The sequence below is a fragment of the Bos indicus x Bos taurus genome, chromosome 11 (genome assembly GCF_003369695.1).
Source record: "Bos indicus x Bos taurus breed Angus x Brahman F1 hybrid chromosome 11, Bos_hybrid_MaternalHap_v2.0, whole genome shotgun sequence".
Lineage (NCBI taxonomy): Eukaryota > Metazoa > Chordata > Mammalia > Artiodactyla > Bovidae > Bos > Bos indicus x Bos taurus.
This window is the reverse complement of record NC_040086.1, coordinates 74557964-74570696: the sequence shown is the minus strand read 5'-3', so window position 1 is coordinate 74570696 and position 12733 is coordinate 74557964. Positions and strand designations below refer to the sequence as shown.

The following is a 12733-nucleotide window of genomic DNA, read 5'->3' as shown; positions in this document are numbered from 1 at the left end:
TAGTCTCCATTAGTCCCCATGGGTGGACCTGGGCACCATGAAGCCCCTAAATGCCTTGCAGGGGGAGGGATGCTGAAAAGGAGGTGAAATGTCCACTCTTTGCAGGGAGCAGGCTACCCAGCTATGCTGGGTCCTGGAGCTGGCAGTCGGTGGTAGGTGATTCCTAGGACAATCTGGGCTTGGTGCTCAGGGATGCCTGAGCGTTCACATCTGCTGGCAGCCTGTGGGAACCCACAAGAGGAGTCTGAGGACCCTCCAGAGGGAGAAGGAAATGAGAGCACTCGTCACTGATGCTGGGCCCAGGACACCAGACCCTGTGTGCTCCCAGACCCATGTGCCTCTGCCACCACCACTGCAGAGCGTGAACTCGGAGCTGGGCTGGCTTCCTCATACCGCCCAGCACCCCTAGACTAAAATCACACTCCAGGGTGTCTGAGCAGCTGGGCACAAGCCTGTGCTCCAGCCCCAAGGGAAGCTGGCAGAGAATGTGTTCTGGCTTCCACCTCAAGATGGGGGCAAGATAGGGGCGTTCAAAAAGCAGTCAGGGGAAAAAAAAAAAAAAGTCAAAGGCCCACTGCAGGGCTCAGGCCACATCAGCAGTTCCTTGTCAGAAGGGTCCCTAGAATTCAGAACCAGGGGTTGTATGAGTGTCTCACCAAAGACTCTCTTTCCCAAATTAGGTGAGGATTATGGGGAGCCATGAGATAAAAGGGCTTCCCAGGTGGCGCTAGTGGTAAAGAACCCGCCTGCCAATGCAGGAGACATAAGAGAGGGAGGCTGGATCCCTGAACAAACCTGGAAGATCAGGAAGATCCAGGAAAGTCCTGACCCTGGAGAAAGGTCAGGAAGATCCCTTGGAGGTAGAAATGGCAACCCACTCCAGTATTCGTGCCTGGAGAATCCCATGGACAGAGGAGCCTGGTGGTGACAGTCCATGGGGTCGCAAAGAGTCTGACATGACTGAAACAACTTAGCACATGAGATTAAAAACGCAGCTGTGGGTGAAGCTCAGAGTGCGGCCAGCCGCGGGCTTCCCACTACCTTCCGCCCTGCCACTTCCGTTTTAACTAAGGCCATTTCCCACCCCCAATCCCCGCCGGCTGGGGTACACCTTGGTGTCCAGTGGTGCTTCAGGCCCAGAGGGAGCACTGGAGTGTGGTCTGAGGGATTAAAGCGAGGTGAGGGCTGGGGGACGCTGGGCTCCCCTGGGGGAACAGTCTCACTGCTGTGAAGATGGGGCGGCTGTTCTCAGGGACGCTCAGCAGATGGCAGTCCCTGCCCGCGCTGTCACAACACACAAGCCACAAGAGCACTGAGACTCGCAGCTTCCAGTCTGTGGAGGCAGGTTCATGGGCAGGAGAAGGACTTGGACACCGGTACTATCATTCCTCCGGGAGGAAGCCCACATGAGCCCCAGAAGTGGTCCCTGGAGCTCTGTCCGCTATATCTAGACTGGACATGCACCCGCAGCTCTGGGCTCCTTTGGTGGCAAATTCAGCCAAAATTGTCAGCCTTGTTGAATTCCGCCTAGTTTTCGTGGTCCAACATCAGCTCTCCCTAACTTCTGGGCTTCATTGGTTCACCCGCTCCTGATGTCCTTGGGTGAATAGTGGGAAAAGCTGAGTTCTGGCTTCTTCCCCAGCCCAACAGGGGCAGGAGTCAACCTCAGCCCCCACATCTCCTATTATACTCAAGCACTGGGCCAGGAGGTCAGCAGAGGGGGCATTAGACCTTCCAAGCAGCAGCCAGGGCAAGTGTTGGGGTCATAACACAAGCGGCCCCCACAGTCTGAAAACGACATCTCCGCAGTTAAATGTCCCAGTGTCTCCCACTCTGCCATTGCACATCTCTTTTCTGTTACTCCCATTATTCTCTCTCCCGAAGTGTAGGCCAGGCCATACCTACATGCATTTGTGAATCAACAGTGATGAACAACCCTACCGCTGGCCAACACTATAGCTCAGAGACCCTGCCTTCCCTGGGCACCAGGCTGGCAGGAGCTGGGCCGAGCACCTGTGTGGATCCCTGCCATTCTGGAGCCCACCAGACAGTGCAGATCAGTGCGGGCCCTGAAGGGCAGCATTTCGAGGCTGTGACCATCATGTGCGTGGGACAAGGGGTGAGAACAAGTAAGGCGTGGCAAGGCCCCAGAGAGTCCCATTTCATCATCTTTCAAATTTCCTTGACCACCTGGGATGCTGCTGGCCTCTATGGCACCTTTGGGCAAAGCAGAAAAAAAGGGCCCCCTTTGGATGGACAGATCAGCAGAGGCAGCCTGTCGAGGCTGTTGTAGGTTCACAAGTGTGCAGCCTGGTGAGCAAATGATGTTCCTGGAAGGTAAGGCATGGCTGCCCCTCCAGCGGGGTCAGCCCCTCGCCCACCCCCGCTACCAGGCATCTTCACCACCTGCGGCCCTAAGTGGAACAAGGGCCCCAGGGCAGCTCTGTAGGAGGGGGGGCTTGTTGCAGGTGGAGGTTCCCAGCTCCCCAACCAGCGGGCGCCTCAGCCCTCCATGCCCCTCACAGAGAGCTGCAACCATAAAGGATGGGGCTCCTCAGTGTTCTTCAGCCACTGAAAGAAGCAGGATGCTGTCAGCCACCGTAAAAATGTGACCTTTGAAAATTTACAAGAGCTCAGGGTTTAAAAGCTGCTGTGTTAATGATGCATCCCATTAGCATCTCATTAAAGAGAAGCAGAGAGAAGCCTGCTCGGCCAATGATGGGCAGAGAGGGCCACGTGGAGGCACCAGGCAGGAGGAGGGCTCTCCTTGCCCGCCTCTGTGCCAAGGGCCATCATGTCGTGGGAGCAAGGCCAGGAACACTGGGGAAAGGTCGGCGATGTCCTCGGTGATGGCAGCAGAGGGGGAGAAGGGAGGCTCCCTCACCCTGCCTTCCTCTCCTCGACCCTCACCCAGGCTGGTCTCCTGGCCGGTGTCTATGCCTTCTTGGGGTGGAGCCCCTGGCGAGGAGAAGTGAAACTCAAGAAGGCCTGGCCTTTGGAGTTCAGAGCTGGATGTGCAGACCCGCACATGGTCCCCCAGAAACCTCCAGAGCCTGGGGACCTCGAGTCTACCTTGGGCCTGAAGCCCCACTGCAGAAGGACGGGGCTCCGGTCAGCCAAGCTGACTCACATCACCAGCTGCTGCATTCTTCATCACCTGGGCGTCCAGCCGCCTCCGCAAAGAGCCTCGCCTGTGTGTATTTTTCTGGAGGGAGTGAAGGAGGGAATGTTCATTTATTCAATAAAATAAATAAAAAGTCCTGGACTGCACATTGCTCATAGCTTCAGAAGTTGCTAGTGCCAAGCAGAATGAGTGTCCTTATTTGTCTTTCCTAAAGAAAAGAAAAAAAAAAAATAGGCTGTTTTCCTTCTCCAGCACAACCTCTTTCTTGTAGGTAAGAACTCGCTTGTGAGAGTCATGAAAGACACAGGCAGACAGCAGGCCTGTTGTAGCCACAGCTCAATTGTGCCAGTGCCCTGGGCCCGCCCCGCACCCCCAGCTTCCTTCTGGAGTGTGTCTTGGGTCACAGATGGTGTAGCGGGGAGCAGACCCCCGAGGGTAGGGCTGAGTCTCAGCCACAGCGTGTCCCTGGTGCCTTGGGCAGGGTCGACCACAGAGCAGGAGCCCAGTTAACTGAAGAGCAAACCAGATGACCAGCAAAGGCACAAGAGACCAGCAGGAACTCCTGAAGCTTTACAGTCTGGTTGCCCACTCCCTGGTGGCTCAGATGGTAGAGAATCTGCCTGCAATGCAGGAGAACCAGGTTTGATCCCTGGCTCGGGAAGATCTTTTGGAGAAGGGAATAGCAACCCATTGCACTATTCTTGCCTGGAGAATTCCAAGGACAGAGAACCCAGGAGGGCCTCTGGGGTTGCAAAGAACTGACTGAGTGACTTTTACTTTTTCACTTACCCACTCTTAAGGAGGAGACCCCAGCCACCCCTCCTGGCAGCGGTGGAAGCCTCTAAGGACCAGGTGCGGGGCTCCAGGTCCACAAAGCCCTTCCCCGTCCCGTCGAGTTAACCAGGCTGGGGCCATGGATACTGATTCATTGGAAGACAAAGGGCGGCTGCAGGAGGACCTGGAAAACCAAACCTGCCTCTAGCCTGGGAGGCCTCCAGGAATTCCAGACCTCACAGAGGGGCTGTGGCGCCCCCTACTGACAGAAAGGGTTGTTGTATTGCCAGTGAAGGAGGGGACTGGAGAGAAGGCCAGGGGACTCCACATTCAAATTTCAACCCCAAAACAGGGCCCCCAACAGGACATCACACTGGCTCCTTCCCCTCGCCCCGGTCCAGATGCCTCTTATTATGAGGGAAGCAACCTCTGCACCTCTGAGCCCACGGCACCCCCAGAGCCTGGAAATAGGGTGCTGCAGACAGGACACGCGGGAAAGCGGTCTATGTAAAGACGCTGCAGATGCCAAGCTATTGTTTCCTAAATTCCCTAAGACTATTGGTGAGGGCGGCTAAATCCCGAAGCCCCTAGCCTACCCTAAGCTCCCATCTGTCCCACAGACAGAAATGGGGCAGAGGCCTCCCTCTGATAAGGAAGCTTGTCCGCAGAATTGTTTCTCCCTCGGGAGATTCACTCTTTTCCTTTGTTTCCTGCGCTGTTCACAGAACCGAAGCATCTGAAACGCAGCCCAGAGATAAAGTGCTGCCTAATGCAATTAGCTCAGCGCAGCCTACGGTCCTAATAGGATGCGCTCCGCTCCTCCCAGCAGGCCCTGATGCAGGCGCTGTTTGTCATCTGCATTAGGCATCAGAGCCCAGCTAAGTCCGTCCACCCTCCCACCTGCCTGGACTCTTCGCGGCTTCCTGGCGAGGAAAGCCTCGCTGCTCAGAGATGCCCACAAGGGGGCGCTGCCTCCTTCCACCCCGCCAGCTGGGTCACTGAGTCAGCTTCCAGCAGGAGTCCAGAGCGCGGTGGCCTCACTTGAGAGAGGCCTGCAGGTGTCCCTGGAGGCCCCTTTGGCCTCCTGTGACTGTCCCCAGTGGGTGACTGTCTGCTCAAACCCCACGTCACACTTTACCCCCAACCTGGCTGGGCTCTGGCTACCCTCGTACAAGCTCTGGTCAGTCCTCCTGGAACTCTCTCTGTTGAGACTCACCCGTCACGTCCCAGTACGAGGCTCTCCAATGTGTCTTTTGGATTTTTTTGTTTGTTTATTATACATATTATGATTTATAAATACTGGGAATGGCCATAGTAAACAATTTGGCAAATACAGAGGTGTAGACAAAAGAATAAAAGTGTCCCTTAATTCCTTCACCCAAGAAAGACATTCCTGCTACTATTTTTCTTTATTAATCCACCCCTGGATTTTTCCCTCCTGCACATATTATTTTACCCAGTGAGGTTATATGTGTGTCATTTATATTCTGCTTTTCTCATTCAACTTTATCGTGGAAGCATTTTGCCATCTCCTTAGGGAGTAAGCATGATTTTTATTGACTATATAATATTCCATGGTAAAGTGTTAGCTCAGGGAGACCAATGCTGTCCCAGTGTTTGTTTCTGCCTTGAGGTTGGTTTTCTCATTAAATACGTGAATTAGTAAATGAGATCCTGGGGCAGAGAGCCTATCTGCTTTCCCATAGGGAGGAGCTGAGGGTCCCAGAGAAGATGCTCTCTGCCTTCTGGACTGGTGTCAGGACCTGCACTGTCCTCCCAGGGGCCCCAGTCCTCACCTTTCCACGCTTCCTCTGTGGAGGGGGACGCTGGGGGCCTTGAAGGCTGGCGTGGAGGCGGGATGGGGCCTGGCGGTAATGCCTCGAAAGGTCGTCCTCTCACAAGTCAGAGGCTGGGCACCTGATGCTCCTGGGCCAGGACTGAGTATACAGTTGGTGCTCAACACCTGCCCATCATGATTGATGTGGTTTATTAATGACCCAAGGACTGGGGGAACTTTATTTCTCACAATACAAGGCTCTCGTTCCTTTCTGATAGCTCAGGTGATGGGCGAGGCACCAGGTTAGGCTGGGTGTTCTGGAGGCCAGGAGCTTAGCTGAGGCCATGGCTGCTGCTACTGAACCAAGACACCCTGCACTTCCCTTGAGGGACTGGATGCAGGGCTCGGTCTTTGCCTCTGGAGACTGCTGGGGGTTGGGCACCGGGGCAGGACTCTTGCCAGGCGGTGGGTGCTCATCCCCCTGCTCTGCTTCTTTCCAGGCCCCCGGAATCTCCAAAGCAGACAATCAGTCCCAGGGACTCACGACCAGCATCCGGTGGGGGCAGACGCCCATCAATCAGTCCACGCCTTGGGACACTGATGAGCCGCCCTCCAAACAGATGAGGGAGAGCGACAATTCAGGTGTGTACTTCAGGGTGGACGGAGACACCTACCCTCTGGCTGGGGCGGGGGGAGGTGTCCAAGCCCTCCTGGGTGGCCCAGCTCCTCAGCAGGTCCTGACCCATGGCCTGCAGAGGCCGGGACCTCAGGCTGCATCAGGGACAGGGAGGAGGCGCAGGGAGGGTGTGACTGTGTGTGATTCCCTAGGCTGTGTCTCCATCCCTTTCTCTGTTGCTCAAGAAAATACTGGGAAGAACAAGGGAGAGAGAATGACATAGGAGTGACTCTGAATCTGCTTTAAGTTATCTTGGTTAGTTATTCCCAAACCTCAGTACTCTGATTCATAAATTTCCAAAGTCATCCATCCAGTGAGGTCTTGCTTTGCCAACAGTTATATGAGAACTGAGAGAGGTTCCACTCACTGGGAAATGGGGGTTTACCGCCTCCTATAGCATCTCAGGCCTTCTTTGGACAGCTCCAACCATAACAAAAACCTTCCCTGTTATCTCCCATTGATCCCAGGCCTCCCCTTGGGATACACAAAACATGTAAGCTTAGCCATTCACACCACAGCCTTACAGATATCTGAAGACCCCCATTCATCCCCCTCCAAGTCTTCTGCAGGAAGAACACCCTGAATCCTTCAGCCATGACCTCAAGCCCAGTCCCTTCACCTTCCTCGGCATTGTTCCTCTCTTTGCATCCCTCAGAACCCAACACACAGAACCACGAGTGGTCTGCAGCCCCTCCTTCACTCAACCCCTCTACCTTGATGACTGCAGCCTCACCTCACTTCTGCTCTGTGGGTAACCACATCATATGCTCTCTCAACAGTAAGACCCCAAGGCTGTCCAGGTGGCTATTCTGTCTTTTTCCTCACAGTCTGGCTTAAGCAGCTGGATGTGGGGGACCCAAGAGCAAGACCATATCCATATCTTCCCGTATGACTCTTAGCATCTTTTCCTGCTTATATTGCTGACCTGTGCCTAACCCTTCCAACATGATGTCACCTGCAGACTTGGTCATATGTCTTCCATTCCATCATCCAAATAACTGATAGAAAAGGTGAGCCCATCACTAGAGACCTCCCTTTACGTCTCCAGCATCCTCTGGGCCATTAGCCGGCTCATGAGTCAATCACTTCTGTGGCTCTACCTCTCTATATGTTCACCATGGAGTTATCCAAGGTTTCACCAACTGTGCTCTGAAGTTCTGATGTGTTTTTCCAGGCTCCCTTACTAGTCCTGCAGAGGACTGAGTGTCAGAAGGCATGCCTTATCCTTAAGACACCAGATTAGCTCACAGTGACACCACCTCCTATTCCACAGGCTTGGAAACAAGCCCCCTTAGCAACCCATTCTAGAATTTTGCTGGCACTGCTTCACGGACACTTGTCAGCTTCTAGTTTTCTCCAGCCTCTCTCATTATCAAAATCAGGTGCCTCATTCTGTGTGTCATCTCATTGCTCACAGCAACTCTGTGAAGTTGGCAGATGAGGAATCTACTCACGGAAGGCTTTGCCTAAGATCACTCAGCTAGTGAGGGCCGACCCAGCAGGGCTTCATCTAATCACAGATTCCTAGTCTGTGAGCTCTAAGGACACAGGCTCCTTGCTCACCTCTCTGACCCCAGCACTCGGCCCAGGGCTGGAGGCCGTCGGTCGCTGTTTGCTGAGTGAATTGTATAACCAGCAGATGACATCTCTCCTATTTCCCTTGCAGGCACAGGGCCGTGGGTGACCACGGTGGCCGCCGGGAGCCAGCCTGCCCTGATCTCACACTCCTATGGAGTGGCCCAGCCTCCCACCTTCAGCCCAGCGGTGAACGTCCAGGCCCCGGTCATCGGGGTGACCCCCTCACTGCCTCCCCACGTGGGGCCCCAGCTCCCGCTGATGCCAGGCCACTACTCACTCCCACAGCCGCCCTCCCAGCCACTGAGCAGCGTGGTGGTCAACATGCCCGCCCAGGCCCTGTATGCCAGCCCACAGCCCCTGGCTGTCTCCACACTGCCTGGCGTCGGGCAGGTGGCCCGCCCGGGACCCACCGCCGTGGGCAACGGCCACATGGCAGGGCCCCTGCTGCCTCCACCGCTGCTGGCCCAGCCGTCTGCCACTCTTCCCAGCGTGGCCCCGGCCACCAACGGGCCCCCCACGTCAGAATCGGCCCATGGGCTACAGATGCTGCGGACCATTGGCGTGGGGAAGTATGAGTTCACGGACCCTGGGCACCCCAAAGGTAAGTCCTGCAGCCCACGTGCTCCTGTGTGCCCGCACCTGTGCCCCCGTGTGTGGTCACCACCACAGCGTGCACAGGAGCCTGGTTCCTGGTGCCCAGCTCCCCAGCAGTCCTCCACTGCTTCAATCCAGGCTGCACCGGGGCCTCCCGCCTGGGACAGCTGGGTCTTAGACTGGGGAGGCGGAGGGGAAAGTGGAGGGCAGGACAAGGAAGGCAGGGAAACGTGGGTAGGCAAGCAGAGGAGGGCGGGGAGAGCCTGCCGAGTACAGGGCCTTCCGCCTTCAGCCTGAGCCCCGGCCCATTCTCCCATCTGACCCAAGTCCAGGCCACAGGCAGCATGAGCAGGAAGCCTCCTCTTAGGTCCGCCTAGAACAGTCCCTTTGGGGGCCTTCTCCATTTTCCACTCAAGGACAGTCAGAACATGAATTGGCCGTGTGCCCATCCTCCCACCCCCAGAAAAGTACCCATTGCTGTGTGTTGGATGAGAGCAGCTCAGGGGTGTGAAGTGAGGCCCACAAGAACCCCCCCACCCCCCGCCACCTCCCTGGCCCATCCTGAGGCAGCTAAATGTTTGGTTTCAAGAACTCATGGGTGGTTCTGTGAGACCCCAAGAAAGAGCACTTCCAGCCTTGACCTTCATTTAACCCCCTTCCCCAGGACCTGTTTTCATTCCAGATCCTTGAGAACAGAGCCAGGGGAGGGAAGACACCAGGATATGGTTTGAGGCTGGGCCCCGGCCCAAGGCTTAGAGCAGAGGGTGTCAGCAAACCAGCCTCACTCTTGACCAGACTGAGGGGTCCAGCAGTCAGGATGCAGAGCATCTGGGAGGACCTGAGGCTGCAGCTGAGTCGGGGGGAGGGGGGCGGGGAGCTGACATACCCCTGGACTCGCCCATCCCCTCAAGGTCCACTCCTGCTGAGTGGAAAGGCAGGGCAACCAGGCCTGGACCCAGGTGTGGACAAGAGGGTGCATAATGGGTAATCTGCCCTGCTGGGCTTCCAGGCTCCCTCTGAAAGAGAAGTAGATGGTCTAGAATTGTGAACCTCGAGCGAGACGCCTCAGCCTCCCAACTTACGAACCCTGAGATGGGGAGGGTGGCTGCAGACCAGAGTCAGCAGAGTAAGGGCTCCAACCAGCCATTCTCATCCAGCCTGCCCTCCTGAATCTCTGTCTTTATCCCTGCGAGCAATTTCTAGGCCTTGTCAAGCATCCCAACAACAAAGCCGTGTCTAGATCTCTGTCGGGTTTAATTCCCAATCTGATTGAGTCTGGACTGCCTTTGTTTTGAAAATCAGCACTAGTTTTAAATGAGAAAATTACATCTAAATTTTGGTAAACTCTTGCTTTGTTTAAGATCTTTTTTTTAAAATTGACTACATTGTTTTTTTATTTTTTGTTTGTTTGTTTGAATTGTTTTGGTTAAGCTCCCTCTCCCTTTGAAAAAAAAAAATGTACCCACAGTTTACATACCACCAACTGTGACGCACTGGGTACTGGGTGTCCGGCTGCTCCCAAGGCTGTGCCAAGGCCTGAGAAGATGGGAGACTATCTTCTCCCATCAGGTAGGGGGAGGAGGGTGTGTCCACCCCGCCCTCACCCCATCCCAGGGAAGCTCCTAGAACCGATGAAGTTCTTGCTGCCTTGCCAATTTCAGGCATCCCCCCAGGAAAAGGTGTTGGTTCTGTGCAACAAGGTAAACTGGCCCAGACAGGACCGGTTCCTGGTTTAGGGCTTAACATAGAGCTGGGATCCACCCCATACCCCGCCCCCTGAAGCTGCCAGGCGTAGGCACATCTGATCACCATTAGGCATCTGAGTTCATAAGATCATGAAGATATAGGTGGTCAAGGCAGGTCCCTGGCTGAGCTCCTGTTCACGCTGGGCCTGCAGGCCCTGCAGAGCCACACCTGTAACATCACGGGGGGTCAGACAGCACGAACCATCCTCTATCATGGGCCTGAGCCCACAGACAGGAAGGAGGAAACCCCTGGTGGGGTTTGCTCTTCCAGCCACTATGGTGTGAATTCCGTGCCAGGCCTGGGGATGCTGTGGGCCTAGAAAGCATTCACAGCCCCAACTTCTGGGGAGCCAACTAGATTCTCCCAGCTCCAGCTGGTGACCTGGTGACCTGTCCATCACACCAACTTCCATAGTTCTCCAGTGAGCTGGCTGTTTCCCCGGAAATTACATTGAACTCGCTTCTCTATTTACGGCCCTCGTCAGCTGATTTCTCCCCCCGGTATTTGCAGCAAAGAAAGACGATGAAGCCTGCACAAATGCCTCCCAGCTCAAGCCTGGGTGGGTTTTGTTCTTTCTTTCTTTTTTTTTTAAGGTAATTTCTCCTTTCATTTCTAATCTTAAAAGCCTTTATTGCTAAAGGTATAATTTATCTGTCAGATCTAATGTCAAACAACTGCATATTTTTTAAAATAAGAAACCCGAATTTTGAAACCAAATCTTTGAAACTTGCTGTGTGAGAATCATCTTCCTGACAAGCCCACGTGGGTTTGGATTTGGGTCACTTTTAATTTTGCCCCTAGGGATTTTACATCCCCGAAGTCCAATTGATTTCACACTCCTAAATGACAGGCAGCTGGCTCCGAGCAGGAACCAGGAGGCCCCGCATGAGAACATCAACACTAGTCAGAACTCTACTTTTAAAAAAAAGAACTTTCCTTTTCTCCTGTTCTCTGTCTGAAAGCTTGCCGGGCATTATAATAAGATCCACCATAGAACTCCTTGAGATCTAGCTCATTAAAGTCCCACGATTTTTCCTACTATTGTTTGACGTGACAACCTGGTCTCTCGCGGAGCTGAGTAATTACGAAAAGATCCCCTCCATGAAGAACAGGTCTTGCCAGCCAAAAGGATGGGCCATTGGTATTTTTAGACTTCATTAGTGCCCTGATTTTAAATTTCACATTTTGTTTCTTGTAATTATCTTCCCATCGACTGAGTTGAAATTTCAGTTGGGGCTCTGTTACTGCGCCTTCCCAGAAAGGGTGTTGGGGCTTTCATTTAAAACTTAACCAGTTGAAAAATACAGGTGGTGTGGAAATGCTTTTTGATTTGCAATAGGTCAAGCGATTGTCTCTCATCTCTGACTAGAGAAGCCAGTTTGCATGCAGCTCCCTGTAATGAATGTTATTTCAATGCATTGTGTGCCTATAGATTTTTTCTTAAGAAACTTGAGATAAACCTTTCTTTCTCGAAGAACAATTTGGGGTGGGAGGAATCTGTAGGATTTCTTTTCTTTTTTTTAAGATTATATATTGAAAGCTAATTAAATTTTATGTGTGCAAAGTGATAAGGGGGGGATGAAGATTTAGTTCTACTCGAATCCTGTTAGGAAATCCCTGAGCCGTTTGTTGGTCTTGCTGCGTTGCACCCCTGAGCTGATCCGCGGGCAGAGGTGGTGACCAGCATCAGACCTTGTGAATCCGGAAAGTCCGGTGTCACTGCACCCGTACCATGTGAACCCAGCTATGTGTGTGTCACCGCAGAGGTGCAGGCTACTGCTGTCATTCTTTCTAGTCCCTACCTTCTTCCATGAAGGACTTCTGGTGGCCAGGAGGGTGACCAGAGACCCCTGAAAGCCCCAAACACTGGGCCTAGTGGCGAGCTGCAGAAAGGCTATTGTAATTTCATCTGCATGTCCGCAGAGAGAGAAGCCAGGCTGCAACTGTCCCCTCTGGCTTCTGGACCAAAAAGCAAAGTCCAAGTTGACCAGAAGTGAAGAGGCTTATCTCTTTTGACTTTAGATTTCATAGGCCCCAGGTGAAGGGCCATGAGGGTGCTCAGGGTTGGGGAGTCCTGTAATAGGTGTGTGGGCAGCCCCTTCCTATGGGTTTTGCATCTCCTCCCATTTCACCCTTGCCTCTGAACCTCCACACCATGGAGCTCTGCCACCTTCTATTTGGACAGCAGTTGCCCCAGCCTCCACAAGGGGCAAAGACAGGATCCAGGAAAGGGACTTGGAGGCAGAGTGGACAGCTGTGTGACTGCAGCAAGACTCCTAGCCTCCCTGAGGCTTCCTTGCCTCATCTTGAAAATGGGATGACAGTACCACAACCATCAGGCAGAGAGCAGAAGTGAATGAGATCACAGGCTTGACCGTACAGAGCACTGTGCCCACTTACCACCAACCCAGTTACTCCTGCTGACATAGGCCCCAGCTTTGGGGATTTTAGCAGAGAGAGAAGC

At 53.8% G+C, this 12733-nt stretch overlaps 1 protein-coding gene across 1 annotated transcript in view; it reads left to right on the top strand.

Moving 5' to 3' along the window:
* Nucleotides 1-12733, top strand: part of KLHL29 (kelch like family member 29) — a 331854-nt gene that overhangs the window by 252130 nt on the left and 66991 nt on the right. Inside the window, exons 4-5 of the mRNA XM_027555978.1 lie at nucleotides 6176-6317; nucleotides 8018-8530. Coding sequence (XP_027411779.1) covers nucleotides 6176-6317; nucleotides 8018-8530 — 655 coding nt within the window. The remainder of the gene's footprint in view (nucleotides 1-6175; nucleotides 6318-8017; nucleotides 8531-12733) is intronic.